This window comes from Zosterops lateralis (genome assembly GCF_965231275.1).
Source record: "Zosterops lateralis genome assembly, chromosome: Z".
Lineage (NCBI taxonomy): Eukaryota > Metazoa > Chordata > Aves > Passeriformes > Zosteropidae > Zosterops > Zosterops lateralis.
The window spans coordinates 35,365,355-35,391,775 of record NC_139800.1 but is presented as its reverse complement, the minus strand read 5'-3'; the positions used below and the strand labels follow the sequence as shown (position 1 = coordinate 35,391,775).

Genomic DNA, 26,421 nt, shown 5'->3' with positions numbered 1-26,421 from the left:
TTTGGTTGTTTATGTTTCCCACTTCAATTATATCTCCTATTTAAGAGTTTTTCAAAGGGATTAGATGACTTATGCAGGAGCACAAAGCTTACTAGTGTGTAAGGAATTCTGTAAGGAAGTCCAAGCTATACTTCCTTTAGCTTCCCACTTAGAATATCTGTGCATGCTTATGGAGAAGCTGTGACTGTTTGAAAACTTGGTTCTGTAAATTTTTCATGATCCACCTCCAATTTTTTTCTTCTCAAGTAGGGAAGGGCCTTCTTGCCTCCTTTTGAGAGAAAAAAATGTAAGTCAGGCAGACCAAAATTAAGAAAACTCCCTATGCATGCTGTCTCTTGTTGTTCTTCTCGTGCAATAACTCCAAATACATAGTAAATAGGTCAGATAATGAATTATTGTAATTTAAATTCAACTGTTAATACTGAAAACTGATGATCAAATATCATCTCAGATACTGTACGACAGACACACCTCTGTCACGATTTTAATATCCATATTACTAAATAAGAGGCTGTAGAAATAACACTTGCCCACAAACTTGCAGACAAATAATGCTTAAAAGAGTTGTTGTATATGGGAGACCTGGAAGTGTGCAAAAAGTTTTGAATTCAGTGTTCTCTGAAGATGATGCCATCCGTGCCTGTTTCAGTGGGTTTAAATTCTTATTACATATTGCAACCTGCAAAAGATGACTGATGTGCAATTTGAACGGATTAACTTAATGTCAGCTTTATAGTTCAAATTAGCTGGTCGTTATATCTGTATTAAGCACATTACAGTCAATATGTATGGACATAGCATGTTCACTTTCAGATTTTCTAAAAATATTTTTTTCTCCTTATCTGCATATAACATATAATTTTTGTTTATTTTCTGTTTCTGAGGCCTGTGGCTGTTATCCTTTATTTTATGGATCCAAAAGTAATGATGATCTCTTGTCAACATTTTTTACTTTCTCCTGCTATAGATAAATGATGAGGAGCAAAACCAACACCACGCTTATTTTCTGGCTCTAAAAATAGATACATTTTATAACAAAGCAGATACATTTTTATCTGTTTACAATTTCAGTTATATTTAACACTTTCCTTACACTTTAAAGAAGTTAGTACAACTAGGAAGTAGTTTCCTGTATTTTGCCCCTTTGTACATATTTCATGTTTTCCCAAGGAAATAATTTAATTTTTTATGTGTCTAAAATATTTTTCTTTGTGATGCAATATTCTGCTGAAGTCATATTACTCTTTTATGAAATTTCTTAGTGTTCTACCTAGCATTCCCCAAGAGGAGGCTGAAAATTTGAGAGTACCTATGTTTTCACATGTCATCCACATCTAATCATTTTATGAAGTTATCCAGAATCTATTTTTATATATTGCATTATACACTTTCTCTTGACCTAATATGGAGTCAGTCATAAATACCAGAAATATTAATTGTGTTGAATACCAGCCTCCTGTTAGGCATATATTTCATACCCAGGAGAAATTAGATATCAATAGCAGAGCAGATCGCCTTAAGTGAAAATATTTACGTTATATGTAATGACATCTCATTAACTTTTAGTATAAGATACATGATAGATACTTCATATCTCTGAATCAAGTGAATGACTGTGAACACTTAGAATCCATTTGACAGAGATTCTGGGCTCATACCAGTGATATGATATTTACTGGCCTGAAGTAATATTCATCAAAAGGTGGTGCTTGTTTGATGATGTAGGACAAGGTGTTGAGTGAGAGGCTGCTGAAGATTAGGAAATCCTGGCAGAGCCACAGTGGTTTCAGTGGATCTATACTGTTTCACACCAGTTGCAGTCAGTGTTTAACTATTGCAGATAACTATTTTTTTTTGATTGTCCGAGTTTCAATAGATTTGCAACTTCTCAATGAAAAGAAGCCTTTTCATTTTAAAATGTATTTTTCTATCAGCATTTTATTTTTGTTGTTGGAACACATGTAGTGCTAATGCTTCCATCAGAACCGATGTTGTAATGCATATAAACAGTATAGCTCTACTGTTTATTTATTTCATCCAAACCATGTAAGAATGACTTCAGTGTCCCTTGTAATTGGTAATGTGCTGAAAGAAGTCACTGTTGTCTCCAAAGGCTTGCTTTCTAGCAAGGTGGTTCCAGAGTTAAACCTCCATTTTGCAGTTTAGGTGTAGGGCTAGAATATTCTGTCTTTAAAATATTTTAATATATTCAGAATTCACTAAACAGGATTATCTAGTGAAGAAAGAAGCAGTATTGGAAAAATCAGTAGTATGAAGAGAAACATCAACTCATCCAGCCATAGATGTTTTTTCAGTTGTATTTTAGTAATTTGACCATGTATGTGGTCAAATCTAAATACTGCTAAATGGTTACAGAAAGCAACAAATCACTTAATCACCTCCTTTCTTTATTGTGTAGTGTGTCATAAAAGGTGTATATGGCATATGTAGAGGCAGGACCTTTTTCATTTGCAGAATTTTTTAGAGTTCCTGACTATGAACACTTCTTCATTTTCTTCAATAAATAACATGTGGAAGAAAGTATGAGAGTTTTAAGTTTCTCATACTGATTTTAAAAAAAAGGGGGAGAATTTGTCTTTAATCAGTATATTTTGCTTCTAATCAAACCCATTCTATTGAACTATAACTTAAGATGTAATCTTTTAATAAAGTGAACCAATGAATCACCATTTAAAGATTTCAAAAGTTTTGAAAAACGTAAAGTTTTTCAATTTTTTTTTATAAGTGGAAAAAATACATAGTTGTTCTTTGTTTAGTAAAAGAGGAGCAGTATTGATATAAGACTGGATCTCACTTTAAGAGTTGCAAGCACAACAACTGAGATTTATTTATATACAGCAAGTCTTAGCCTCCATCAGCTTTAGAAAGAGCTTGTATTATGCATACAGGAAAGGGTGTGTGATAAGTATCTTCATTCAGATATTGTAGTATGGGTGTTTGAAATCAGAACACTTATGAAATGCAGCAAAGGATTATGCATTTTGAATACATTTCATTTTGAATATATTTCATCTGTATTTAAATATTGTAAAATATTTTATGTCACATTTCTAAAAAAACCTGTAGGTTTTAGCTGTTGCCCTTTAAAAGGCAGCATTTCTAGTAGATATCTCATGAATAAATCCAAATTAAGGATATGTACACCACAGAAGTTTCTTGATGTTTACCTCATTTGTGTTCCATATAATAGTTTTTGCATCTTTCCTTCTCTGTTGCCATTGGGTGGGCAAAGATTGCTGCGATGGAGGTAGCTGCAGGGGCTTGCAGTACACCAGATATTCCTGGTTACCCACTCCTCTCGTAGTTTTCCACAGTGAAATGGAGTTAAGGGTGCCTTGTGTCATTTGCCTACATGATTCCTCCTGTCTGGTGGATTCTTCTTGCAGAAGATCCTAACTCAGTAGTATATATGAGTGATAAATCTAAATTATCTAGTTTGCTGCAATTTCATAAATATTTATTGTAATGTGGATCTCTAAAGAAATAAATCTAGCACCATGAAAATTGCAGTACTTCACCTTATTCTCAAGAGACCAAAAATCACTCCAAAGTCTTTTCCAATTTCTTGTTCCTAGGCTAAGCAATTGGGAAAATAATAACTAACAATCTCCATTAAGACATGCCATCTGTGAACATCTCAAATGTTCCAGACTTGGGATTCAAACTAGGGCAGAGCTCACAGATGAACAGGAAGTCCATATAAAAACCAAGTCTTCATTCTAATACAGTTCCCTTCTTTTTTTCTATTATCAGCCTGATCCGAATGAGGGACTGATTACTGAATTAGTATGCCTACACTGCATTTAGTTTTTCTGGGGGTTTACATGTTTACGTATGCAGGAAAGAAAAATGTAAGAACCTCTTAATGTCTTCTTCTAAAATAGATATATTAAAAAGTAGGGTCCAGTATTGTATTTCTCACTGTTCAGAAAAGCGTGCAAAGAAATTAAAAAGGACAACGTATGTTACATAAGAAATAACCTAAATTAATTAAAAAATTAATTAGTGAGTATAACTGCAACAAGTATAGCACATATCTGGAGCTACAGTTATGATGTAAATATGTATATCTGTATAATGTATCAAAGAGGAAACACAAAGCGATTATTATAAACTCAGTTCCTCAAGAACTGCATGATAAAAGTATACAGCTTTGGAATCCAGTAAAATTTGTGATTCATTAGAAGCTCTCATACTACCAAAGAGTGAACTCAATTTAAATATGTAGGTTTTATGTGCAGAAAATAAAGTGGCTATTTCCAGCTACAGTACAGAATTCAGTACAGAATTACGGGAATTATTTGCCTTTAGGGTTCAGTAGACAGTATCTCTTCTTTTGTTTGGTTGATCATCCCTTTTTAATATGATAAACTGATATTCAGGAACATAAAAGCTAGATTCCTTACAAGCTTTCTGAAAGGACCCAGAACAGTTTAACATTTTTAAGGGAAGTTAAGGCATAAATATCTGGTTCTTGAACTGTGGTTCAACAGAATGTGAAAGAGTGTTAGTTTTGCAGTGCAGTAACAAGTTATTTGTTGTTGGGTGTTTTCCTCAAAGGGGGCTAGTTTATTGACTTACCTACAAGACCTTCATCAAACAAAAGAGTTTAAAATTGCAGACAGAGCTAGTAATCAGAGCTGTTCAAATACAATAATTTGTGTATATCTGTTAAGGTTTAAGAGCTTAGTATGGGATAAAAATAAAGTAATTGCTAGTGGAGGGTTGTCTGAGGAAATAAGAGGAGCATGATTTGGGGGGAAAAAGGTGAACACTGCTGGTAAGGATGCAGTGATGAAAAGTTCATGAGTGTGTTCGTGGTTTGTGTGGTGTGTTTTTTTTCCTTTGCAGCTTTTACTTTTCTGATTGGTCTCCTTAATAGTTCTGATTTCAGAGGTTGCTGTCTGGCTCCAAAGTTGCCAGAAGTCTGTCTTCCCCCAGCTTACCATTGCATTAACACAGTTGCATATGCTTCATAGTTTTTTATGTTGAAGTCTTCTTTTTGCTGGTTAAATAATGTTAGTGATAGCTGAGACATTAATCTTCAGGGTGATACAGGCAAGGTAATGTATTCTGAATGTGTGATTTTGGGTTTTAATTAAAGACAGCAATGTTTTTTTGTATTGATCACAAGAGTGAAATCATAGATTTTAGTTAGAAGATGGAAAAGGCCCTTTCACCCACTTCATGTGATGCCAAGGAAAGCAATTTTTATATCAAAGGTTTTTGCTTGGCTCTTTTTTCTCTTTTTCTTTTTTTTTTTTCCTAATCACCCTCTACAGTCTATAAAGTATGCATTTTTCAGGTAAGTCAATAGATACAGTAAAGTTTTGATTCAAGGGACTGGAGCTGCTTTCTCTTTGTCCTTTAGGGAAACTCTAGTGTAGAATTGAAAAATGGCAGTCTCAGGTCTTCTTTCACACTATTTCCTCTATTCAGTTTCCTAACGTAGCTCCATGTTTTTATTCGCACTAAGAATTTTGAACAATTTCCAGCCATACCATTTAAAAGTAGTGAAGCACATATGCTTGTATCTGGCACTTACTCACAGTATTTATTAAGCCTTTGCTCTTCTGCTTCCCCTTATGTCGGTTCTGTTCCTCTATGTTCAGCACTTCCCAAAACCTTGTTTTCTCTTCCAGAGTTACTGTTGCAGTACTGGCTTTGCTGGTGATACAGATGGTACAAAACCCCCCCCCCCGTAGCATTCAGATAGGCTCATTCAGGTAAATGTTGTCCAGAGTAAGTGATTTTAATAGCGTGTGACTTCTGAAAATTGAAAATTAAGATTTGTACAAACACAGAAGGATCAGTCTGGTCTAGATTTGGAGAACAGACAACAATATTGTAGTTTGAACAGAGTTTTGTTACCTGTGGTATACCTAACTTGTTAGAATTGGTGTAGATGTGAATTACCTTTTTGTAAAACACGTTCCTGTAGTACTTTTGTGTAAAAGGTTTCTGCAATTTCTTTTAGGTCACAGTCGGTTTCTCACAGTCACATTAGTATGTGTGGTGTTTGCATATGACTGTAACCAAAGTGATGATGCTTGTGTCTTAAGGATCAGCTGAGTTGACTATTTGTCATCTTTCTGGAAAGCAGCTTTGTAAGTTTTTTTTTAGGATTATGTACACGTTAGTTCAAAACATTGTACTTTGGTTAGTGCAAAAAGTAAAGATTTGAGGATTGCACACTACTGTTATCAAAGTTCACGTGTTGAAATGGGAACTGTAGTGATGACATTTTTAGGGTTTAGGATTGGTATCAGCCTTCTTTGGAGTGTAATCTAAAGGCAATAGAAGCAGGAATGGAAAAAGGGACATTTCTTCTCATTCATGAATTATCTTTTCTTCTATCATCTTGCTTCCTGGTTTATCTGTGGTTATTAACCTCTCCAGATTCTTCAGTTTCAGCTTTTCTTTTGCAGCCTGACTCAGACAACATAATTTAGGGATTACCAAATGTAGTCCACAGTCAAATTCTGCTCCTGGTATTCTGCAAAGACAATTCACAATTTAATTATGAAAGTGTAGAATCACTGGGTATGCCCAGATTCTTCTATTCTCAAGAAGCTGTTAGGCATCTCCGCTCTTACACAGTTTAAGAGGAGCAGCTGTGTCCTGCTTTGTTGGATGCCATTTGCCTGTGGATCCCAAGCTCGTAGCCAACTGTCACTGTGACACTTGAATGAGTAATTTGGTTTCTCTGAGTTCTTGTTCTGCTTGTTGCTTGTTCCAACATCTTTATTTATTCATGTTGGGAGAAAAGGCCAGCATTAATATGGGAAGGACTCTTGGTGAAAATGGCTACTTATACTATCTGTCTTGAGGTTTTCTGTAGGGTGTGTCTGTAAGGTTCAAAAGTTGATTTTCTCTCTGTCTGGGTACTGCTGGTACATCACTTAAACATTTAATACTGAGCTGTCCTTACCTGTAATAAGGTGCTTTAGATGATTGAACATGAAACAAGGGCATATATAGTGTCTTTACCATGAAAATAATAGTAAAAAATCTACAACCATATGGTTAGAGCTGTTTTTCTCTGGTCTTCTTATTAAATAAGAAATTCTTTACCTCACCCACTGAATCTCTGTATGAAAGTGGGGAGACCAGTATAGCCGCATCAGTTTAAATATTCTAGGAGTGTTTTTAATATTTCCCTGACTTCAGGGTACACAGTCCTCCTTTTATAATTATAATCCTCTATCTTGGGAGAGTAGGAGTTGACACTGCCCACAGGATACCATCTTTAAAGATGTCATTTCCTTTCTTGTCTCTACTTACTAGTTGCCATTATTTTGGGTTGACTTTTTTTGTTTGATCAGTTGGTTGATTTTGATCATTGGGCGTTTTTGTGGCACAAGCCACAGGAAAATGCACTCAGGAGCTGTACTTTGTATGAACAGAAGTAAGACATCCTGTAAATTAAGGGCGCTGAATTCACAGTAATGTTCACAGAAGGATTGCAAGACATTTTAAACATACAAAACTTGTCATTAGGCAGCACAGCCTTTCAAACCACTTACTGTCATTGATCAAATATATATGGTTGATGGATTTCCAGTATGGTCTGATCCAACACAGCTTACAGGTCTCTGTAAAACCCTGATGGAGTTTGCCTAATTTATTGGGTTTTTGTAGGGATGGTGATTTCTGCAGTGCTCATTCAGTAAGAATTACAGGAATTATTTGCCTTAAGATTTCAGTGGACAGAAGATGAGGCCACAAAACTGCTGAAAAGTTAAAGAATTATATTTTGATGTTTATTCCCTTTCTTTTTCCTCCCTGTTCTCCTTTTTTTTCTTGACTTGGAAGTATTGGTGCCAGTCCAGATATGTTACCATTGATTCTGTAAGTTGTAAAGGTGAAAAAAATTGCATATATTTGAAGGCAGATAATGATTTATTTCTTTTTCTTGATTAAAAGGTTGTGCTTACAGTTACAGCAATGGCGTTGCTAGGAGGCATAACAGAATTTGTGAATTCCTGTTAGACAATAAATTATGTGAGAGAAAAACAAGCAGTGATACATCTCTGGAAGCACTGAGACACCAACCACAAATGTATATAAACACAATTTGATGACACTGCTTGTCAAATCCTTGGTCTTCATTAGGTCAGAGGTGAATTCTATTTAGACTTGTGTTTCCTTCTCTACAGCCTGCATTTTAACAAACCTGGTTAACTTTTTTCCTAGCTAAGGTGTTTTCCAAGTGGTTTGTCAAAGCTGAGGCAGTATTTGAGATCTCTCAGCACTATGCAATACTTATAATATTGCAGTGCAAGAGGCAGAGGTGGCTTCTGCAGACCAGCAGCCGCAGAAGTGTGCACAGGCAGAGCCTCTTGTTCTTGTCCAAATTGTTTTGTTCTTCGTGTGATTTCTTTTTCCTTCCATTAAACTTGAGTCGTGTGCTGACTGTCAGGAGAAAGACTTTAGACACTTCCAGCATTTTACTGCTTAAACTGAAAAGAGTATGGCCTACCAAGTGCAAAAGAATTGCTGACCTCAGAATGCTAACATTTTTATAGAAATGGAACGATTTTACTGTTCTGTGATTATTGTTTTTAGGAAAGGTAAATATGATTGCTGATCCAAATTTACATTTGGATAAGTACTTTTCTTGGTGACGAATTACTGGGACCTCTGGATATGCTGGTAACTTTCTCTGTCATAGGTCCCCTTAATTAGGAAGTCTTTTCTGTGCTTTCAAAATTTTGCTAATTTTGAAAAATAATAAAAAGACTATTTTTTATCAAAGAGGATGACTGATAACTGCATGGAAAAAATCTTACAGCAGAATTTGATACCCTATTTTCTAAGGGGTTTTTGCTGGGTTTTTAAAGCCATATTCTAAAATTTAAAACCATTCAATAAGAAGCAGTTTAACGGCTACAGCAACTAATGTGCTATAAAAGGAAGTCACTGATACAAAGAGGATGCAGGGGAAACAGCACTGAAATCTTCTGAAAAACATAAGTTCCTTTGTCCCATGACACGAATGAGAGCTTTCTATCAATTGATTTTTTTACAGTTAAAAATAATACCAAGAGTGATGCCAGTGTAGTGAATTATTCAGCTGCTGTAAATCCACTATAATCCACAGCCAGTCAATTTTGATAACTGGCATTTAGATCATAAAATTCAGACTTTTTACAATGGGCATTCCATGTTACATTCCATAGTTATCAGGTGCATCATTAAGTGTTCTCTATCTGTTCAGTGTTGACCTTTTTAACTAAATCTGTAATTTCAATCAGTCATTTGAATACATATTAATACCATGAAAATAATAGCATGAAGGAAAGCTCACAAAAGGAGGATCAGAGCCATGTCCTTATCATGTGTTCTCGAACTTTTTAGTCTATTAAACTTCTCCCCTCATCTGATAGCATTTCCATGTTAGGATTTGTGATGACAATTATGAAAAAGTGTTTTGTCCTGCATAAGTCTCCTGTTGCTTTGTATGTAACATTGCAGAGACTGTTGAAGAACATCAGTGGTCCCATACCTAAATGCACAGCCTGCCATGGGCTGTCAGGTCAGTCACCATCATTGCAAATTTGAGTGGTTGTGGGGCAGTGGTGCTTTGCAGATTGAGCTACCAACACTTCTGAGGTAGGTGTTGGGTTGCTGCAAAACCAGCATAAAGCTTCTTCTGATTCCTCCCCTCCAGCAATGCTCTCTTTTATTTGATTAATAATGTCCTGACCTACCTGCAAAAATGCAAAAGTGTTCCTAGTTGGAGATGCGTTCTGCAGGTGGGGGATTGCATGAAATCAATGTACTATAATTACCCAGTGAAGCTAAATGTTATTAATGTTTAATCCAGTTCATGATTCATTTTATGCCAGAAGTCTGAAACAAAATACTTATTTACCCTGTCTAAAAAGTAATTAGTTTATTTCCATATTGATAGAGAATTTTAAGCCCACTGAAGAAAACAAATTTTAATGATAGCATCAGGTGATAACTTGGGGCAAGAGTGCTTGGCTAGCTTTTTTAACAAAATTTCTTTTTTTTTTCTTACAGTGAAATAATTATTTTGTTCTAAAGACTAATTATAGATTATTTTTGTTAACCATACTGTTCAGCCTTATTACTGGCATTTGCATTAATACTGTAGTTCCAACTAAAAATTTTTGTATGTGTGTCCTAGTTGCATGCTGATTTCCGAAGTAGCTGCCTCTCTGTGATAATACTTGTGAACAGGGTAGATAAGGCCTATTAATAAACGTTCTTTCTGGATAGCAGGATATAACTCAAACAGCCTGTCTTTTCTACATCAACAGCTTCCCTAAATTAGCTTGATAAATTTGTTTTGAAGATTTTCTGGGAAATTGCCTCGGACATTTCTAATTTAACAAACAAAAAAAGGAGAGAATTAAGAGGGTAAATTTAGATATTTGTGGCTAAGTGGAACCTGTTGACTTCAGGAGATGCATTGTAATTGTCTGGATGTGATGTTTACTTCGTCATTCATGTTCACTCGTGGATCTTCATCTCATTGCTTAGAGAACCTGCAGAGTATATTGAAGAGCAGGCTTAGGTGTCTGAATTCAGAAACCTTGCTTTAGTAGTAATGAGGAGACAGTTTTTCTCAATAAACTGTGTTTATGATTTCTCTACCTGTGTTATTCACCTCCCACAAGCTTCTTCCAGATACAGTTTAATCAAAATTATTTCAAAAAAGCCCTCAATTTTGTTTATCTTCACATAGATGTCACTCTTACTGAAAGCACAGGCTTTCAAATAAACCATGTAGGTTATTAAAAATGTACTACAAGGAAGCAAACATAGCCCTTCAAAAATCTATTTCCTCTCATGTGATGACTGATGGTACATTTATAAAGAACATGCTTTATTTCTCCTGAGAGTCTCATCCAATTGTGTTTGGTGGATAAATAAGCCTTCCCAAATGGTTGTTTAAAAGGCTACTGTGACCTCTGACCATAAATACTGAATAGGTAATAAGCTAAATTAATCATTGAAAAATACATATGAATCAGTTTTACATACACCAGGCAGCAAAGTGAGTAGCTTTTCAAGCTCTTAATTATGGAAGACTTGCTTCTGTGTTTTCACTATTGGAAAGATGCGTTTTATTGTTTTTTCTTCCTCTTTCCTAATGATATAAGTTGGCAGCATGTTTCAGGAGACTGGTGTTTTGCTTGAAGCCTTGAAAGAGGAGTCAGCAATGTTTTGCCATCCTCCTTTAAATAAGCTCTTCTTGGCATCTGATACCAGGCAGCACCAATACAGTCTATTTCTAGGAATGAAGAAGATAGTACCTAGTTTATAAGGAAGCTATCACTTTTTCAGGTCACACATGGCATAAAACTTTATTTTAATTTTCCCTAAAGACATTTTTCAAATAGTTACTCATCACCGTGGTATAATATGTCTCTGGTTTCTCTAGAGAAAATAATGTTGGGTTGCTATCATTAACATCTTGGGGCTAAATTCATTTTTGTGTGACCCTGTTCTAAACAACGGTTTTTCATCTGAGATTACATTTTCCCCCTTACTTCAGTCACGCTAGCTCATTGCTCTAAACATCAAGGGATTAATAAGCACACTCAAGTAAGTAGGTGAGAGGGTGTCATGTATCTTTGCATGCCTAGTGTAAGTCTGAAGCTCACTTTCAAAGTTTACTTCCAAGAAGTGAGATAATTGTTTAGAAAGACAGTTTTCTTGGTTGGACAGCACACAAATGCAACTATTTCAATTAGTTGCAGTTTTTACAGAGGAAAATTCCTGCTGGGATCATTCATTATTTTGAAAGGGTCCCTCCCAGTTCTCTGATATTTCTAGAAACACCAGTTTGAAATAACTGCCTCTGCTGTTATGTATTAGTCAGCAGAGGGCACTCTGCTCCTTTAAAGATAAAGTGTGGCTTAAATATAAGGAGGCAGAATGCTTTTCTTTTACATGCTCTCTTTTTTTTTAAGCTTATCACATCTGACAATTCTAATTAGTATGAATTGTGTAGAGGATTATTTTTCCACGTAATACTTTCTGTCCTGAATTGAAACACAGATATGATTACATGTTTCCTTGTCCTGGTTTAATCCCAGCCTAGCACTAAGTACTACACAGCCACTTGATCACTACATCCATGGTGAGGAGAAGAGTCAGAGAAAAAAACCTAAACCACATGGGCTGAGGTAAGAACAGTTTTATAATTGAATCAAAATCAAACATCATAATAAGAATGATAGGAATGAAAAGGAGAAAGAGGGTGGAACAAAACGCATGAGAAACAAGGCATGCCCAGTACATCTGCTCAGCTGAAGAATGCCTAGCCCATTCCCCAGCAATGATCAGTGCCTTTCAGCTGACTTTCCCCATTTCATATACTGGCCATGGCATTCTGTGGTATGGAGTATCGCCTTGATAGCTCAGATAACCTGTCCTGGCGGTGCTGCCTCCAAGTTTCTTGTGTACCTGCTGGCTGACAGAGCATGGGAAATTTGACTTAGAGTAAACATACTTAGCAGCAACTAAAGCATCAATGTGTCATTAATATTATTGTCATACTAAATTCAAAACTGTACCAGCTCCTAAGGAGAGAACTATTTCTACCCTAGGATATTCCCTTAAAAAGAGCTTGCTGTCTGTTTCCTTGTGCCCTAGGTTCATGGTAGTTCTTCTCTAGGTCTGAAATGCAGTGCAATTCCTGCAGTTTCTTTGGGTAAGCAAGTGGATGGTAAACTATCTGAATCAACTGGCCACGACCTCTGTGAAAAGGCACATTGTATTCTCCATTCTAGGTGTTTGAATTCATGAGACACCACACAAGGCTGTTACTGCTTGTACTCTTAAAAAAAGTCTGTAGTGCAGGACCAAGGCACAGGAGTGAGTACAGAAGTGAAGTTTATAGGAGTTCTGGTCAATGGCTCAATGCTTCTTAAATGAGAATTCTATTACTGGACCACTGTCCTTATTTATATATTTTTTTTATTATTATTATTTTTTTTTAAATGCACTTACTTGTGTACTGCAGTGATTGACTGAGGTAGCAAATTCTTGGAGGCTTGTGAAGTACAGCCAGCTTGCTTGCAAATGGAATCGAAGTTCCAGCATGTCCATGTTTCCGTAACATTTCCTTCCATAAATTCAACTGAACCACTATACAAAAAATGGGCAGAAAAAAATTACCATTTGCAAGGCTTTTTGAGCACTGTTCTTCAAAAATAGTGAAGCCTGTTTTAAAGGCCTAAAAACCTGAGGTGTTTATGAAGTAGGAGAAGTATTTTGTTATATGTTCTGTGTACTGTAGTTATTTGTAGGATTATAACACAGTAATGATTTGTTGATGAGGTTTGATGATCTCAGCTTAAAAGTTGTCCTTGGGAGAAAAAAAGAAGACAAAGAACACACCAAAAAAAGGAAAAAAAGGGGGGGAAAAAACCTTAGAGCATTGATATCTTTCTGGAAATATTATTGTATTTACATAGAATGGCCTGGAAGGGACCTTAAAAATCATCTAGTTTCAACTCGTCTGCTGTGGGCAAGGATGCCTTCCAGTAGACCAGGTTGCTTAGAGCTCCATGCTTGAATGTGTTGTTGTACACATTTAGTGATAATACCAAATTATAGATGATTGTAGATGGAGCAGTAATTTGGATAATTCCTTTTAGCTACAAAAACTGCTGTGGGAGGAGAGCTCGTTGCTAGTTTTTGCTTATGCTGATTCAAATTTGATATGGCTTTTTTTTAGTTTCTGTCATTGAAGATTTTAATTAAATTTGTAAATAGGTTTCATTGCTAGAAAAAAGATTTTACTATTTGGCCTTGTCAGTTATTAATTGTGAGGACTTGATGTGGATGTAATTTGTTGTTAGTGACTATGTCTAGAAGAAAAAGATTTGGTTTAGTTTTATGTTCAGATTATCGATGTAAGAACTCAAATGTTACAATTCATTTTTAATAATGTCAAAACATTAGCAGGTTTATTCCATTGTATCCTTGGGAATCTTAAGGATTTATCTGAGCCAAAGCGTTAATCTCGGAATTTCAGCAGCTGCTGAAAACCTTTGAAAATTTGTCGGTAAAAGTAACATTTGGAAAACAAGTCAAAATGTGACTTAATGGGACTGTTTGCTTTTTAAACCCAGTAGTAACTTAGCAAAATAACTTCTTGCTAGTATTTTGGATCTCTCTTTACTTATGTAGACTGTATTTTACTTGTTGCTCTTTTATCTTTAAAAAGGAATTCGGCAAAGCCTGGAAAACAAGTTGAACTTGTGAATTAATGTCATACAGTACTAATCACACAGTTAAATATATATAAGTGAATCCTCTAATTGAAACTGTTGTTTGCAGTTAGAATAAAATTGCATGTGTGGGGTTTATTTGGGTTTTTAAAAGTATTTTAGAAGTGAACATAAACAAGTAGGATGTTCAGGCAGACTTGACTAGTTTCAGGGCAGAATGCTTAGTCTTCTAAGAACACAAAACCAGCTCTTTGGAGATGAACTACTAAAGCAGTGGAAACGATGTGGCAGTTGGCTGGTCCATAAAGATATTTCAGAAAGTCAGCTATAGAATTTCCCCAGCTCTACAAAGCAAAAGTGTTTTCCAGAGAATAAGTCTGTTCCTATTTCTAGGATCCTCAACAGCAAAAAATGACACATTTTTACAGCACACATCAGGAAAGTATTCACTAGCTGCAAAATTTTAGGACCAGTGTGTGAAAATTTCATCTAAGGTGCTACATTTAGCACCACCAGGAGATATGAAAGTGCCTAATCTATAATCCGTTGCAAATGTAACATGCCACTTACACTAAAGTAAATATTAGTTCTGATTTTTTTGTGATAGGTTTTTGCAACCTGCTATTCAGTTTTGCACCGTGATGTCATCTTCCAGCTTAGCTTTATAGCAATGCCAGTATTTGAAGAGTGTAACACCCTATGCAGTTATTAACAAGCCAAGTTGTAATGTTTAAAGGCTGTAATGCTTAATGGTCTCACCTTCTAAGAAAGTAGCCAAAAGTCTTGAGGATCTGCCTGGAGAGTTAGAAGTATGAAACTTCTAAAAAAAGAGGATAAAAAAGCCTATAATTTTTAATAAATTTAATAAATGAATTTCATAAACATTTATATTTTAGTTGTTATCTATAGCTGGAACAACTACATCCAGTGAAAAACACAAAAGGAGAATTAATATTTAAAATCTGTCTCCAAGTGGATCAATTAGATCCAGTGAAAAATATAAAAGGAAAATCAATATTTAAAATCTGAATGTGAATTTCTCTCTTTTGCCTTTGTTGTCACTGCATTTGAGCAGATTATTGCATTATCTCTATGGAGTTTAAGTTTTGTGTAGCAGAGAGAGGGAGTGAGTGAGATGTTCCCTCTCTCTTCAAATAACAGATATTTTTTTGTTTCAGCTGTTTTCTCTTAATATTCCAGCAGCACAGGGAATAAAAGATGACTAGAAATTACTGTAACGTTTTAAATTAAATTTAGTCAAATAATTTCAAATATTAGAATATGTTTCGATTCCATTTCGCTTTTGAAAACCAAAGTTATATCTATAATTTACATCAAGCTTAAAGTCTCTGAAATGCCTGTAAATGTGTATCTGAAATGTGTATCTGAAATATTACTGTATCCCTGGTAAACTGCCTTATATACCAGACACAGGAAAAACATAGGAAATACTTTGGTAATTAGGACTTGCGTGGAGGTGAAAAAATGTCCCACTGTACTACAGTTACGTTAGGTAGCCTGGAGATGTAAGATTTTTGAGTAGTTCATCAGAAATTGCATACAATTTCCTGCTTTCATGGAAGAGTTTACCTGCAGAGTTTACACCTGCTTATTCCATACCTTAATTCTTGCAAATAATGTTTTGCAAATAACCAGTTTGGTCATAGAGTCATTAAAACATGATTTAATTATGGGAAGTCATGAGAGTTGTGTAATACTTAGAGTGTAAATTGTATGCACTGTTTTCATTTGCATGTTTGTGTAGTATTTTAAACATTTGATTAGCCCCATAATGGCATTACTAAGGTGATCATAGCGTCCATGTCACAGCTCTGTGTATGTTATTTTGAAATTCTAATGGACTTCAGTTAACTCAACTGAGATTTTGCCCTTTCACTATGAAGAAACAAAGAAGCTATAATACGCCCTTTTTCTCCCTTTGTCCCTTCGTAGTTGTTTGTATCTTCATGTTGCAAGTGGAGCCATGGTGAGAAAGATTCTGCTCTAACAGGTTGTGTGAGGGTTGGGCAGCCTTAGATGTAAATTACTATGTAGCAGATAATGACTGACTGACAGGTGCAGCATTCCCGGTCTTTGAGTGTTACAATAGGCATCCATAGTTGCATAGTTCAAGGTACCAGAAACTGTTGGGATCATCCAAATTTGCTGTGGTATTGTCGTTCTGAAAATAGGATTTTAGAATATGGTGATTGTCGTGCTCTGCTCTGCACTGTATGGCCTTACCTTAAGTCCAGTGTGCAGTTTTGAGTGCCAGAGTACAATATTAAAATCTTAGATTAAGAGGTCCAAAGGAGGGCCATGAGGATGGTAAAGAGCCTTGAGGGGAAGTCATGTGGGTACAGTCACTTGGTCTGTTTGGCCTGGAGAAGAGACTGAGGGGAGACCTCACTGCAGCTGAAACTTCCTCATGAGGGAAAGAGGAGGGGCGGGCACTTCTGTGGTGACCAGTGACAGGACCTGAGGGAATGGCATAGAACTCCCCAACAGGGGAGTCCTACACTGGATATTAGGAAAAGGTTCTTCAGCCAGAGGGTGGTTGGGCACTGGAGCATCTCCCCAGGTCACAGCACCAAGCCTGACAGAATTCACTTCTGTTCACTTCAGAGAAGTGTTTGGATGATGCTCTCAGTCACATGGTGTGATTCTTGGGGTGTCCTTCAAAAGGCCAGAAGCTGGACTTCATCATCCTTATGGTTCCCTTCCAATTCGTGGTATTCTGTAATTCTCTGTCTTAGTATGTTTTAACAAAATGTGAAACGCTCTGAATTAGAGATGTTTAATGAAAATCGTGGTATGATTTTTAGATGGGAACATAAGTCTTGTATTTATGAACACCTAAAGTCACATCATCATTTTATAATAATAATACAAATAAAAGAAAATCGCGTGGTAGAATGGGCAGGGAAGTGTTTAGTTATCCATTAAATTATAAACATTTTAGATCAGAAGCTACTTAAAATCTCTTTTCTGAGATCTCCCATAAATTTGGGGGCGTTACAGTTTTGGGTGTTTGCGCATATAATTCTTGGAAATGAACTTACTAAATATGCTGTCTGGGTAGGTCCCAACTTTTTAAAAATCAGTGCTGTAGAAAATTTGAACTTGCTTCTTACGTGAAATTGAAACTTTCATTCATATTTTTTATATCATATAGTATGATCAAGAAGCCAAGACATTGCTTAAGGAAAGTGGTATTACTGTATTTATTTTACTACATTTTCCATTCCAACTGTGTCAATAATGTTCTCTTTTACGTACTTTGTCTGGTGTCCTGATCTCAAACAAAGCTAGGCAGGGAATGGTTTTTAGCAATAAAAATAGAGTGTATAAGGAAACACTTAAGTATTTCTTCATTGCACTTTGCTTTTATTGTCCATCAGCCCATTAAAATTAATTCAGGTTTGTGGGAGTTTCACAAGAAAACCACCATTGGAAGACATTTGGCAGCAAGTAGATGATCTGGTTCTGAAGTTTCTCCTTTTAAATCAGTGGTTTTCTTCATCTGTCTGTCAGCTAGGTCTGAAATCCTGTTGCAGAGGTTTTATGAGAGAAATTTCAGACTTGATGGCAGTTTCTGGTTCATAGTTCAGTTCAGTCACAGGACTACAGTAGCTTGTTGCATCGTCAGATTTCTGGGGTGGTTATCTCCTCCAGTCCTTAGGTGGTACCTGCTTTTCAAAGGAGACAAATATATAAATAAAGTGAAGAGAAGAAAAGTCTGTGGCTTTTCCTGTAGCATGTGCATGGAGAGGCTTTCCGGGTATGTTTATTACAAATCAGGCATTTGGAAAGCATACTCTGCTTTTTGGTTCCTTTCGTTTTCAATGGCATCATGAATTGCTCAGGAGAGGTGACAGGTCAGTCTTCTGACTTCTAATGGTTTTGAGTTGATTCTTACTTCATACGAAGGCTACAGAAGTCAGAAGCTTTTTGGTTGATGAAATTTCACCTTGGAGGTTTGGCTAATGCTTCATTCTGAAGATTTACACTGATGTACACACAAATGCAAACAAAGATGACTGATTTAGTTGCTCCTGTACCTGGAAAAGTGAAATACATTTTTGGCATTAAACATTTTTATTTACTCAGTTTATTCAGCTAACTGCTATTGTTGTCACAACCGCTGTGGTAGTTCAGGAAAATACATAGAGCATTTTGGTAAAACCTAGTTTTTGTTTAAATCCATATAACTAGCCAAAGAAAGCAAGTGTTTCACAGTAGTGAAATGTCAACTCGCTGGTCTTGTGGAAATCTAACCACCATTAAAATGGTCCTATAAAACAAGGAACAGAGAAAGTATGAACCTTTTTCTAAAACTGCTGAATTACACAAAATTTTTCAGTTCTTTTGAAGTAGGATAAAGTATCTCCTAATGACTTGGGAATTCCATCATTTTCCTGTTACTATAAAAATAAGAGATAATAAAGATAGTAAGAAGAAGACTGAGACGGTGAAGCCTAGATACAAAACACCCACACTTTTGTAAGTATGTAATAGATTGTGGCAAAAAGAGTATTGCCAGGAAAACCAGCATAAAGCTGTAATACTGTTGAAGCTCAGAGTCAGATTTTAGCCCTGCCCATAATTTTCTGAGGGGAATAAAGAAGAAGACATGGTAGCTATTTCAGTCTCTCCTGAAGTGGAGATGTCATGATTACCATTCCCAAAAATTCCAGGTTTTTTATTCTGGAATCTTGTTTTAAATACTTTTAGAAATCCATGAAGAAGATCCAAAATATGAGGCATAGTTTTCCAAAAAGAATTGAATAAATATTTACAAGAATTTTGGTAAATAAAGGAGAAATTGTTATATTCCCAGAAGACCATGGAAAATGTTGGCTGCTGTTGTCAAAAGTGTATTGAACTGAACAGTCGCCTACACCATCTGGATTTGGATTGTGGATCAATTGAGTTAAACTGGCAGTAGTTAGATCTTAATGAGCAGTTTGAAATTGGTGGTACTTAGAGAATCCTTCAGTTTTGTCTGTCATTTTTATTTTTTCTTTGTTTCAGTGTTTTGGTAGCAATTATTGGTGTCCCAAAAGAAGGAAGTATAAGAAGGTACAATTTTCTCTAGAGCAACTTCACTCCCATTGATGTTAGCTTAAAGGTTACCGCCTTTTTGTGTCTTCACAATCATCATGATACTCGATTTTTCAAATTGAACATACATGTTGGTGATATAAGAATTGTGAAGAATTGCTGATCTTGTTCATTGTATATGAGCTGTCTGCAAACATAGAAAATGAGGTAAATTCTACTGTTTTGTTTGTTTTGAATTAGGTTCATGCACTATTAGTTCGAGAAGTTGATGTAGAGAAGGTGTCAAGTTTTGAGAACCCGTATGTAGATGCAATAAGAAGCTTATGGAATGACCCTGGAATTCAGGAGTGTTACGATAGACGACGGGAATATCAATTATCAGATTCAACTAAATAGTAAGTACATGGTAGCTATGAACATCTATCTATAACTTTCTATTTCTAGCAAAGTAATTTTTCTTTTTTACTTATTATACTATATGTCTGTGTACAGGTTTGTATGCATATGCACTACAAACATAGGTGAATATACACATACTAAATTGAATTAAGGAGTGGCATACATCTATTTTAGGATTATATCTGCATTTATTTCACAAAATGACAGTTTGTGATGATTCAAAGTCTTAAATTAATTCTAACTAGGAATGGTTACTTGGGGGGAGGGGGGGGATTTTTTGTTAAACCTACTCAACCTGCTGTCTTCTAGTATATAATCACGAATGCAAGATGGCAAAAATATTTTCATGTAGTGTGACAGTAGTGAATACTAGGAAGTGCAATCAAAGTAGACCTCCATACAATTCATAAAAATTGAAATGTTCAAGAACTCCTGTTTTCCAGATTTTCTGTTTTCCCTCACTGGCATTTGCAGTCTTAGTGGTGAGAGAAACAGCACTAAACAAAGGGATTTGTTCTATGCTGAACTGCCTTTCTATTATGGAAACAAAGTCTAAACTTTAAAGAACGTGGCTGCCAGGAAAACATCAGGAAAGCACTTCAAGTTAAATTGTTTGTTGTTGATCAACAATAATAACAATGCATATGTGACTAAAAAATGTCTGAAATGTTATGCCTTTAGTTTCTTGGGACTGGAATCTGATTAAACAACAATGTGAAATTTGTCATTGGAATCTGATGTCTGCCTGAAGGTTTACTGAATCATAATTATTTTTTAGTGATAGAGTATACAGCTCAGGTAAGATTTCTCATCTGCTGCCAAAGAAATAGATGATGGGTTTTGCTACAGAACCCAGCATAGTTTGTTATTAAAGCCATGGCAAAAACCTCCATGGATTCTACATTATTTTTTGTATTTGCTATGAAAAAAATATTATATAATGATCTAGTACTAATCTCCATTTGGCATGTGTATGTGAATAGAAGCCTCTTACTTAAGAAAATGCACCATGAAGCTTACATTAAGCTTGTTGTAGCAGGACAATAGACACGACAGGTGTGGAATGACATTTATCTGCACAGTAGTCTGAGCATCCTTATCTAGTACAGCACTTTATAAGGGAATAGTCAAGACAAACTTACTAGGATCTTACTGATAGAATTTAGGCAGCTGAAGGCCTATGGATGCATGACATAAGTCTCCTCAGATTCATTGCAATACTGTAACAATGCCATGACTTCCTTTGCCCTGTGCGTCGGGTTTCTCTTTTCTTGTGCAGTTCTCTGTCCTGGTTACCTTCCCAACCCATCATATATTTTGGTGTGGAGTGGTGCAAAGTACAATGGCATCTCTCTTGTATTGTTTAGATTCTTACTGTCCCCAAACATAATCTGTGTTTTGATTTTAGGTTGTCAGGAGACGAATATAATACTGCATAGAGAAAAATTGCAAGATGCAAAACAGTGAAAGGAAAATTTTAGAAAAATATTACTAACAATATATTTTCACGTTGTTTCTATTCTGAAATGAGTAGCAAAGTTAAATAGAAAGTGAAGCAGAGTTCATCTTATTTCTAATTTCTTGTATTTATAGGTCCTAACTTTGTTTCCACAACAGATGTGATACTGGTTTTAAAGCTCAAGTAAATGTATGTATTTCATGCGCTCTACCTTAGAGGCTAAAAATAGAATTACTCTCCTAAGTAGGAAATAATGATCTGATGCTACTTCAGATCAGATTGTGCTGAATACCATAGTTTTGACCTACTTTTAATTAAATTGTCACCACAGTGGATCTTTTGAATAGCATTAAAAATAGTAGGGAATAATCGTAGTAACTATAGTAGGGAATAATCAAGTAACTATAAAAAAGATTCCTAGTACATTGTCTTGCAAAAAGTACATGTACTAGTTGATTGTACTGGTTGTTTCTCAAGCTCAGCATGTTAGCACTTTATCATGAGTTTTTGTATATTTGGTGACTTCATTAGTTCATACTATGGATTTCTGCAAAATCTTTTAAATTAGACTTGTTAATCACTGTGTATGAGTCTTTAGGAAAACCTCTATGTATACTTATGCTTGCAAGTAGAGTTTTTCCAAGTATATAAGTCCACTAAAAAAAAATCAGCAGACATAAAAGAAACATTGTTTCAAAAATGCAGTATGTGTGTTTATTAATAAAACACTCAAACAAATTTATTAGCGTTACATCCCTGTCACAAAACAAGGAAATAAATTGCTTAAAAGTTGCTACTGGGATTCACAAGGCAGTGAGACAGAAACAAGCACTTGGTGCTCATTGTCTTCTGATGTGATGTATGAACCAAATGGTTTGTTGTCCACCAACTATCTTGTAAGCATACATGCCAATGTCTGGTAAGTGTATGTGTTAACATCAGATGTGTTCCTCATTCATCCCTTGCATGAACCTCTCATCTTCTCAGTAGTTTTCCGCTGTGTTTTTATAGTAGTAGTAGTAACAGTAGAAGTATTTTCAGTCTGTTGCCTATATTGCTTTTTTCTGTCATCAGTCTTCAGCAAGGCTGAGTTCTGAGTCCTGCCCTTGGGTCACAGCAGGCCAGTGCAGTGATACAAGCAGGGGCAGAGTAGCTGGAAAGCTGATGGGCAGAAGATGACCTCAGATTACTGGCTGACAGCAGCTGAACATGAGCCAGCTTCTAGCCAAAAAGGCAAATGGCATCCTGGCTTGGATCAGAAATAGTGTGGTCAGCAGAGCCACATCTGATTCTTCTTGTATCAGGAGTGTGGAAGAATGCTTCAGTCAGAAGCTTCTGCTTGCAGTCAGAAATGCTGAGGCCACACTCAAATCCTGTGCCCAGTTCTGGTCCCCTTACTGCAGCTCAGACACTGAGGGGCCAGAGCATATCCAGAGAAGGGGAACAGAACTGGCGAAGGGTCTGGAGCACAAGTCCTGTGAGGAGCACCTGAAGGAACTAGGGGTCTTTAGCCTGAAGTAAAGGAGGCTCAGGTGTAAACTTAGCACTGTCTACAACTGCTTGAAAGGAGGGGGTAGTCAGCTGGGAGTCAAACACTTTTCCAGGTAACGTGAGATAGAACAAGAGGACATAGCCTCAAGTTGCACCAGCTGAGGTTCATTTCTCTGAGCATCAAGAATAATCTCTTCTTGGAAAGAGTTGTTAAGCATTGAAACAGACTATTCAGGGAAGTAGTGGATTCGAAACAGACTATTCAGGGAAGTAGTGGATTCACCATCCTTAGAGTTATTGAAATAATTGGATATTGTGCTATGGTCTAAGTAATGACGTGGTGATTGGTAAGTGTTGGACTGAGTAATGTTTGAGGTATTTTGCACTCTAAATTATTCTCTTACTACTCATAGTCTTTTTCCTGTTACTTTATTGTTTCTAAATTATGTTTCAGGTTTGTTTCTAATATGTCCTATGTATCATAATACTTTCAGTTTCTTCCATTTTTTGACCTGCTTTGTCATTCTTTGTCATTATTAGCTTCATTTTTGATGTTCTTATACACACCACTTGTACTCTGGAAGGATACATCCAATGTATGTTTACTCGAAGAGGTGGAGATAGTGTCTAAAAAAGACACCCTGCATTATGGGAATTGGTTTGAATTGGAGGCTTAAGAAATACTTTCTGTTCTCTTTCCTGACCATTGGATACTCCAAAGCTTGGGTGTTGATGTTGTTTTAAAATCAACTATTAGATTTCTTTGTAGCAAAGTCAGGAGCGCATGAGGTATGTAGAGGTTATTTGCTTTCCATGCACATTACCATGTGACTTACCCACTTAATTACCATTAAATTAGTTCTCTTTAAGGTGTTGCCTCACAGTGTGAGATAGATGTAAACTAGTAACATGGAGAATTGCCTTTGATCGTAGCTGTGCCAGATGAGATAATTGCTGAAAGTCAAGCCAGTTGTATAATCAACAATGAAAAAAAAGACTTTCATTTTTCAGCACATGGTTAAGATTTGTTTACCTCATCAACTGGCTTAAACTTTTGCAGAACAAGCTAGAAAACTCCAACCCCACACCAAAATCACACCAAACCCCAACAATAATGTGGAGTATAGCCGCACTCCACTTCAGAATAGCCAGGCTCCAAAAGACAGAGGTATATTAAATCTTATTAGATATCTTGCCTAATTATCCTTAGTCATAGACTTCGGTTAGGTCTTTATTTCCTCTTGCACTGCCATTGTCTGTGTATGAAACAGCATTTGGAGAGGGTCATACCCATGAACTATCTTAATCTTGAGGAAAAGACCTTTTTTTGCATTATACCTCAGAACTTCGGGGTTGAAAAGATGTAGATGCTTATGGTTACTATCATACCAAAATCCGTCTTGTCATTGAATGCACTGAAGAAAGCATTTGCATGTGAAATGTTGCTGGTAAGGCTTGCTTTTGTAGCTGTGGTTACACTGAAATCACCATCAAATTTTTGTATTAAACAACAGAATTTGTAGAATTTCTTGAGGTTTATCCCCTCTCTGTTCCCTGTACTCTAATTCTTCCCATAGAGACATGTTGGGTGATAACAAATTATCTTTACTGGTTTTATACTGACCTTTCTATCAGTGTCAATCATTACTTCTATCTCAACATACTGGTTTTATTTAGAGATTTTTAACATAGTGTTTATGGTATGGTCAGATCCTTTCTCTTCAGCAGTGTGTTTCCACAGACATTCTGCTCTCCAGGGGTGAAGGTGCTCTAAGACGTTAATTTCTTAAAGAAAATTCAAGTAAGTTTTGATGGTCTCTCTTCATTAGGTGATGTAGCCCTTGGAAAATAAGGCTCAGCATTGAGCTACCTCTTCATGGTGACTGGAGTCATACTAAGATTATTAAAAAACTATTTAAAACAACAGTGGTAAACTGTTTAAAACAACTGTGGTCTGTTTATTAAGCTTAGGAGTCTCACTTCCTTGCTCGATTTCTATATGGGAAGTACATGTAGGAGATAGAGGGTCAGTCTACTCCCATAATCCCATTCCTGCTCTTTATTTGGAAATGTGGACTGACAGTACCTTTGATATGTGCTTTCTTTCAAGGGCGTTATTAGTACCTCCATAACCTGACAGCTTCCTTGAAGCTGACTGCAGGCTTGGATCTTGTCATAGGTGATGTAAAGTGCATTAAAAATAATTACTTTGCTCTTGGTAGTGACTGGAAACAAAAGTCTTCCTCTGCTTCTGTCAGCGTGCAGATCACAGGCATGTTGCTGGATGCTGCCTGCTTGTCTTGACGTCAAAGGAGGTCCACTGCCAGCAGCTCATTATATACTCATCGCCTCAGTAATGCACCTTCTGCTTGTCACTATAGCAACCCCCTGGAAAATTACCTCATCAACCACTAAAATTCATTTTTATTATAATTAATTACAGATATAATTAACTCTTGAAACTTGGTCTGTATTATAAATTTACTCAGAACCATGTATTTTCCCATTTTCTTTCCTTTCTATATGCCTAGCTGAGTAGGTACTGTTTGGGTGAGAGGCTGTATAGCTACAGTGTGACTCATCGAAACAAGATTTCTTAGTAGGTGGTGAAAATGAACTCTTGAGTACCGTGTAGCTAAGACCTAAATGTCTTGCACAGTTCCTACTACCTGTACAGCTGAATTTCTTGTGGTAATGCAGGTAGTTTCTCACTGTTGCACTAGCCCTCAGGATGGCTTCCGGAGTATTTTTGTTGTAGTTTGAAAGCAAAACGAGTGAGAGGCTCCAAGTCAGAAATACAATTTAATAAGAAGAAAGGTAAAAAGGCAAAAATAAAATAAAATAAATGCAATATCACAAAGGACCACTGACAGAGTCAGAATACAACCTGATCGGGATGGTGGAAGCAGTCCAGGTGAGGTGCTCTTCCTGAAGCAGTGATCCTGTAGAAAGGTCTGGTAGTTCTGGTCCTCTGAGAATCCAGTAGGTAAGGGCTCCTTGCACTGTTCCAAATCTCAGATTATATCCAGGTGGGAATGCTTGGCTCCTCCCTCTGGGCAGAGCATCTCCCAATGGGATGCTGAGTTGTGAAGTGGGTCCTTGATGGCCCATTAAACAGAGATAACTCCTGGAGGGAGTTACCTGTGAGTCATGGGCAAGGTGTTGATGGGCCATTAGCAGAAGACAACCCAACACTAGAGCACTGCCCCACTTGGTTTTAACAGTTCATGAAGATGGTGATAGAATAAATACTTTGTGTACATCCTACACTACGACCCAGGACAATTTTCAACACCTGTATTGTTACTTTGAATTTAAAATTTTAAGCTAATAAACTGAAAAAATACCTGCTCTGGGAAGTTATTGGCTGCTCTCCTTTTGTGTAAGATTGTAGCTATGTCAAGTCTTGTGTTTTGTTTTCAAAAGTGCATGTGTGGCCAGTTGTAATATACATTGGAGAGTTAAGTGCCTTGGTAAGACTGATTGCAGTATTGGTTAATTCATTTCAAGTTGGGCACCTATCCTAAAACACACTGCATACCTCTAGGTGTTTAAATTTTTTTTGTATGTAGCATTTGTTTGCCCAGAAGGGCAGTATAGTTGTCAGTACTTTAGTGATGCATTAGCTAAGTGCTTTAGAGCCACAGTGAATCAGTTTATTAGTAAGCAGGTACATACAAAAGCCCATCAGAATCTTCATTTTCATTTACTTCTCATCCGTCTGAGTTCACAAACCCAGCACACTTCACATAGCTGTGGCTTCACAAGTTC

At 36.3% G+C, this 26,421-nt stretch overlaps 1 protein-coding gene across 1 annotated transcript in view; it reads left to right on the top strand.

The window, feature by feature from the left end:
• Nucleotides 1–26,421, top strand: part of LOC310922770 (guanine nucleotide-binding protein G(q) subunit alpha-like) — a 114,000-nt gene that overhangs the window by 58,623 nt on the left and 28,956 nt on the right. Inside the window, exon 3 of the mRNA XM_083883573.1 lies at nucleotides 19,542–19,696. Within this exon, the coding sequence (XP_083739699.1) occupies nucleotides 19,542–19,696 (155 nt within the window). The remainder of the gene's footprint in view (nucleotides 1–19,541; nucleotides 19,697–26,421) is intronic.